We start from the raw sequence: 6908 nt of genomic DNA, 5'->3' as shown, positions 1-6908 counted from the left end.
CCGGGGCAGAGGCAGTGTTGTAGTGTGTTATTTTCAGCATCAGTGCTGTTGTTAGCTTTTAGCTTCTTAAGCTTTATTGCTATGTTTGTTGTGTGAATTGACGGACCACCGAGTCCCTTTTTGCTGCTGTAACCCACATGGATTATAGGGCTACAAAACCCATATATGTGATTTAGAGATGTAATTACATGTTGTGCCTGCAAGGGGGCGCGTGTGAGCATGTAAACAAAAAAAAAACAACGAGCATTTCCTGGTATGAAACACCGCAAAATAGTCATAAAAGTCTGATTAATGTCCATGCAACAATGCTATTAAGTTGCTCTTTAATGGAGGTCCAACTGTGAGTGAGAGGGAAACAACTTCTGTCAAGTTATTAATGTTAAGAAACTGGTGATGGTGGTGGTTGCCACTTTGTGTGCTAGTGTGTTGTCGTTAGCCACTGTGAAGGGAAGCTGCATTAAACTTACTGTTGAGTCAAGATACTTTTCATAAAAACCAACCGGTGATTGTGAAAATGTGGTCTACTGTTTATTACATGCTTTGGTGCAACTGTATCATTGTATTTATAGTCTGAAAGATTGCTAGCTGCCAAATGGCTAAGCAAATCGCTAGCTCTGGCTAATGAAGCGACCAACACCGAGTCAAAACTTTAAAGGACCATGGCACTGTTTTCTAACATTAAAATCATTATGTTTTAATGGGATTCGTGCGCTTAAATGTTTTGTAAAGCCATTAAATGGTAATTTAACTGATTTTGGTTGCTAGTGTACATGTTAAGTGAATCGTGAAGGATAATTTATTTCATTTTCATGATTAAGTTAACAGTACATTAAAATGGTGCATAAAAATGTAACTGATAGAAAATTCATGTATTTGTTAAGTAGATATGGTCATATGTATGTATGTATTTGACGGCAGGGCCTTGAGGGGAACACTATAATAGACATATGGACATCATGGTCATCATGGGAAAGTGAGAGCTCTGTAAAGTTTTGTCTGGGGCTGTTAGAAGGAATCTGTAAACAACTAGAGGTGCCTCCCAGGGCATCAAGGCCGTCAATATATACTAGTGTCTTTCCTTTGTCTTGTCAGAATTCTCCATGGAGACTCTGCGTACTCTCCGTGTCTACAACATATGTTTGGTTTGAATTAAAGAGACGCTTGACTTCAGCCAACCTCAGTCTATTTGGTAATTTTTACCAATCATTTGGTCCTTCGAGCCGGATTCCTGGATGTGCTTCTCGGCCCTCTTTCCAAGCCGGAGCGGAGTAGAGTGCACGACCTAGGTTACAAAATCCTTTTCCTGCTACGTTCAGAGATAAAGGTGCTTGCGGGCTGGAGAGGGTCGGGAGCCCCACGGATTCCTTTGTGAGGTGAGAAGTTGTCTCTTTAATCAACAATTGAGTTGTGTAAAAGGCCTGAATTTGTAAGCCCAGCCTCAAGCTATGTGGGAGAGAGTTTAGTGGTGATTTTAAACGGCTGTATAAGACTGGCAACCCTTGGGAGAGTGAAGGGAGAATAGGTGTGTCTACCTAGGTTAGAAGTGTGAAAAGTGTCAACCTAAAAAGACATATATAAAATATAAATTTCAAAAAAAAAGGGGGGGGAATAAGTAGTAGTCTTACATTAAAACAAAAAAAAACAACAAAAAACAAATAAAATAAAATAAAAAAAAAAATTAAAAATTACAAAATTTTCCTTTTATATCAAACACGTAAATTGGGATCTTGGTATAGGAGGTAGTTATTAACAGTGTCTCAGTGAAATAGCCAGACAAGGGTAACCTTACGGTGTCAACAAATTGTCTGGAGACTGGAAACCTAACGGTGACAACAAAAGTCTACATTTCACTGAAATTGCTCGGGTGAATTCCGTACAAACTGGTTGGCTGTTAAGGGAAAATAGTGAGATAAAGTCACTACAAAAAAAAAAAAAAAAAAGGGTGAAGTATGGGTACAAATCAAAGCAAAACCCCGAAAAATGGGTGGACGGGGGATGCAAAATTTATGTACACGATGAATGAAGAGAGCGTGCAGTACCTTGACAAATGGAAGAAGAAATATAGTTTAAAGGGGGACTGTGTGCAGACGACTGTAAAAAACTGTGTGAAGAAATAACCAAGGCGTGCAAAGGGGATGAAAAACGAGAGAAAAAGGAAGGGCTGTTACAGGCATACTTGTGGCTAGAACAGGCAAAGAAAAGGAGTGAGTGCAGAAGACGAAAGAAACTTTTGTCTATGGGCCAAGTAAAACAACAAGATGATGATGGAACTAATGCTGTGGCAAGCTCTGTTGTCTTGCACTCTGTTGTTAAACAGGTACAGGACACCGCTCCGATCCCCGGCCTCGCGTCATCCTCGCCTCCGACCACACAGCGCACCCCGCCACCGTACCAGGAAGGAGCCGCAGCTTGGGAACAGATAAGTGGAATCACAGAGAGTATAAACAGATTGAGCCTGAATAGCCCTGTATCTCAAAAAGCACCATCTCTCTATCCTGATCTGACCAAATTAAGTGGGGAGGAGAGGTCTGTAACAGACCCTCCGATATCAAGCAGAACCAGACAACATTGTGATCTGTCACAGAAAAAACTGTCCGATTTAGTAGCGCCACTGATTGAACTGCCGAATCCCAGACAAGGGGAAGGGCAACCAGATTCGGTTTGGGTCTTCCGTAATTGGACAAAGGAGGACGTGAAAAAGGCAGTAGATGGGATTCCTCATCCACGTAAAGATGTGCAAGCATACATCGATAAAATGTATGGACTGTATAATAGCTATAGGCTAAACGGGGAAGAAATGACTAACTGCTTCATGCAAAGTTTGACTACTGATTGGGCGACTGTAAATGTTGATTGGAGACCTATGGGGGAAAACGGTGAGCCGCTCCTGTGGGACCGAGATAGAACACGCGGGCTCGGTCCACAGCTGAACCGAATGGCAGAGATTCTTCGGGAAACATTTGCTCGGAGAAACGATTGGGCTGAAATTGATGCTGTGGTACAGGAGGAAAAAGAGACAGTAGCACAATATGCTGCCAGGCTCACGGAAGTGTTTAATAGACACAGTGGGCTGGAGCCGCGAATCGGAGAGAATGTTAATCCACGCTACGAGGCGCAGCTAACATCCTGCCTCCTGAGGGGTTTAAGGCTACCGATTGCAAATTGGGTGAAAGAACATCTGGTCGGATGGGAAGGAGAGCAGAGAAGGGTTATTCTCGCAAATGCTAAACACGCTGAAAAAGTTTTGGAAAATGTAGATAAGAAACATAAAAAAGTAGAGGTGTTTTATAATGACGGTGAGAATGATGATGGTTGCTTTTTCTCTTCTGAGTCCCGCAGGAAGGAAATTATTTGCTATCACTGTGGGAAAAGAGGCCACATCGCCAGAGAATGCAGAAGTCTCATGCCAGCTGCGGACACCGGGCGGGGCGGAGGTCGAGGTGGTGGACGGGGCAGGAGAGGACGCGGGGGCCGTGGAGGCGGTCGGAGGGAGAAAAGGGAACGAGATGACAGAGAGAAGGATGAGGAGCAGGACTTCTGACTAGCTTCCCCTGCAGAATCAGGTCATGCAATCACACACACACATACAGAACGGAAAACAAAAACTGAAGATGCTGACTATGATTCTGAAGGAGTGGAGGGATCAGAGGTTCTATCGCAAGGAGAAGTGCTAAATTTGGAATCTGTTGAAGTAATGTTAGCTGAGTGGGATGATAAACCTTTTGTGACTCTGTTGGTGAGGGGAGAAAAGTGTACCTTTTTGTGTGATTCAGGAGCTTGCATGACTGTGATGAAGAAAAAAGAGTTGCCTGACAGTATTCGGTTGACAAAACAAGAACTATCAGTAGTGTCAGCTTCAGGACATCAGGTGTCGGAGAGATTGACAGAAAAAACAAAACTAACTGATCCTGTGACTGGTTTTTCAGTAATGTTGAAAATGGTGGCCTCTGATTATTGCCCAGTCAATCTCCTAGGCCGAGATGGCATGGCAGCATTGCAACTTGGAATCATGCCAACTGACAGAGGGGTTGTGGTTTTCCGAAAAGCAATTCCAATTACTGACTAACTTTGACCTCACTGTACTGGGATAAATTGGGAAATGTGGGGGTCGCAGTGAGAGGGGATGAGCAATTGAACAGAGTGTACAGAGGTCATTCCTTGCCCCATATTGGTCTTGCTAAGGCCCCTAGGACGCACTGGACGGACGTCGGTGCGTTAGTGGAGTTGGGGGAGAGGGCTTTAAAAGGTTGGGTGCAGCATGAGTCAGGGGGGAACGGAGTGTTTTTCCACCAGAGACACGGTCTGTACAGGAAGGCGCTGAATTGGGTAACGGTGGGAGCAGCCACCACTCATTTGCAGCCCTCTTTGTGATCATTGCAGGACAAAGTGTGTTTGTTGACAGAGGAGCAGGAAAAAGAGCTAGAAGAGTTGCCTCCTGAACTGTGGAGTACAGGGAAAGGTGGTGATATTGGGTTGTTACGTACTGCCACACCTGTTACCATTAAACCTAAAAGCTCTTATAGACCATTTGTTAAACAATATCCTTTGAAGCCGGAAGCTGAGGAAGGTATTTCAGAAGTGATAGACAGTTTGATAAAACAAGGAGTTTTAGTTTATTGTCCTGACTCACCCTGCAACACACCAATTCTGCCTGTGAAAAAAGCTACTTCCGGGTGGCAGTTAGTGAATGATTTACAAGCTGTGAACCGTGCTGTAGTTCCACGAGCTCCAAACGTGCCAGACCCCTACACTCTTCTGAACAACATAAAACCCACAAATGTGTGGTATTCAGTGATTGACTTGGCAAACGCATTTTTTACCATTCCTTTGAGCCCTGAGTCACAGTTTTGGTTTGCGTTTACGTTTAAACACAGACGATTGACGTATTCAAGACTTCCTCAAGGGTTTCAAGATAGCCCTACTATCTTTTCACAAGAAATTAAAAAATGTATTGACCTTTTTGAACCTCCTGAAGAGGAGTCTCAGATTTTGACCTATGTTGATGATATTCTTGTGACTTCTAGCTCTCAACAAAAGTGCAAAAACATGACTTTGGCCTTGTTGAGATATCTAGCTGCAGCTGGTGTTAAAGTCTCTAAGTCTAAACTCCAGCTGTGGAGTCAGGAAGTGAAATATTTAGGCTACACGCTAACTCCTGTAGGCCGTGTGTTGGATGAACAGAGAAAAACAACTATTCTGCAGTTACCACAGCCTACAACAAAGCGAGAGATGATGTCTTTTCTTGGTACTTGCAATTTCTGCAGGTTATGGATTGCTAATTATGCCGAAATTGCACAACCATTACAGAATATGATTTATGGTAAAGCAATGGCTGCTTCAGATAAGGTGGTGTGGACTGAGGAGGGCGAGCAGGCTTTCACAAAGTTAAAACAGTTGATAGCTTCTTCGTCTGTACTTGCCTTACCTAACATGAAAAAGGATTTCATACAAACAGTGGATTGCAAAAATGGTTTTATGACATCTGTCCTGTTACAGGAGTATGGGGATAAATTAAGACCTGTTGCGTTCTACTCCTCCAGACTTGACCCAGTAAGCAGAGCCCTGCCCGGATGCCTGCAGGTGGTGGTGGCAGCGGCTATGGCAGTGCAGACCTCAGCTGCTTTGGTTTTGTTTAGGCCACTGACTCTTAGAGTGCCACATGCTGTCTCTTTGCTATTACTGGAACACAAACATTCACACATGTCACCAGCAAGACACTTATCTTGCATAGCCACATTGTTAGGCCAGCCAAACTTGACCATTGAGAGATGTACGGCTTTGAATCCAGCTACGCTCCTTCCAACCCTTGTAGAAGGGATTCCTCATGATTGTGTGGCAATCACCGACGAATTAACCCTACCTCGCGCTGATTTGATTGACACGCCTTTACCTGATGCAGACATTGTGATGTTTGTAGATGGTTCTGCAAGCAAACATGTAGATGGGATTAACAGAGTTGGTTATGCTGTAGTTACACTGCATGAAGTCTTAGAGTCTGGAGCTTTGCCTTCTAATTTCTCTGCCCAAGCAGCAGAATTAGTTGCATTGTCAGCTGCGTGCAGGTTAGGGAAAGATAAGAAGGTCACGATCTGGACAGACAGTCAGTATGCCTTTTCCACTTTGTTTACCTTTGCACAGCAGTGGAGGAACCGAGGAATGATAACATCCACAGGTCGGCCAGTAACACATAAGGATTTACTGTTGAAATTACTTGATGAAATACAGCTGCCTGCCAAGGTCGCTGTCTGCAAGTGTGTGGCACATACAAACAATACAGACAGTGTGTCTCGTGGGAACAGGAAGGCAGATGAAGCAGCAAAGAAAGCAGCTCGTGGGAGTGTTAGTCATTCTTTCTCTGTACAGATTGACAAAGCTCAAGTAACCACTGACTTTTTAATGGACATGCAACATAGCTCTCCTAAACAAGAAAAACAGTTTTGGAAGACTAAGGGAGTTAGTCAAGACGCAGATGGTCTTTACATCTGACCTGTAGGTAAACCAATTTTACCAAAGTCTATCGCTATGCAGCTATGACGAGCCATGGAGTCACTCATGTCTCGTCAGGGGGGATGGTGAGCTTAATTGAACAAACATATACGGCATATGGATTGGGGAATTATTTCAAAAAATGTTGCTCACAGTGTTTGATTTGCGCAAAGAACAATCCACAGGGAAATTATAAGGTTAAATCAGGCTCTTTTCCAGAACCTGTGTATCCTTTTCAGTACATTGAGATGGATTTTATCAAGTTAAGTAGATGTGAAGGGAAGAAATATGCATTAGTTATTGTGGATAAGTTTTCGAAATGGGTTGAAATATTTCCTGTTGGGAATCCAGATGCTATAGCAGTTGCAAAGGCTTTGTGTAAGCATATCGTACCATCTTTTGGAATACCAGAAAAAATTTAT

At 43.3% G+C, this 6908-nt stretch overlaps 1 protein-coding gene across 1 annotated transcript; it reads left to right on the top strand.

The window, feature by feature from the left end:
• Positions 1-1901: 1901 nt before the first annotated feature.
• On the top strand, positions 1902-5614 carry LOC122983386. Its single transcript, XM_044353104.1, has 2 exons — positions 1902-3563; positions 5541-5614. Exon 1 carries the CDS (start codon positions 2237-2239, stop codon positions 3539-3541), a length of 1305 nt encoding a protein of 434 aa, XP_044209039.1. The 5' UTR covers positions 1902-2236; the 3' UTR covers positions 3542-3563; positions 5541-5614.
• Positions 5615-6908: the final 1294 nt, after the last annotated feature.

Source organism: Thunnus albacares, chromosome 6 (genome assembly GCF_914725855.1).
Source record: "Thunnus albacares chromosome 6, fThuAlb1.1, whole genome shotgun sequence".
Lineage (NCBI taxonomy): Eukaryota > Metazoa > Chordata > Actinopteri > Scombriformes > Scombridae > Thunnus > Thunnus albacares.
The sequence above is the reverse complement of the archived record's forward strand: the minus strand, read 5'-3'. Positions and strand labels throughout refer to the sequence as shown.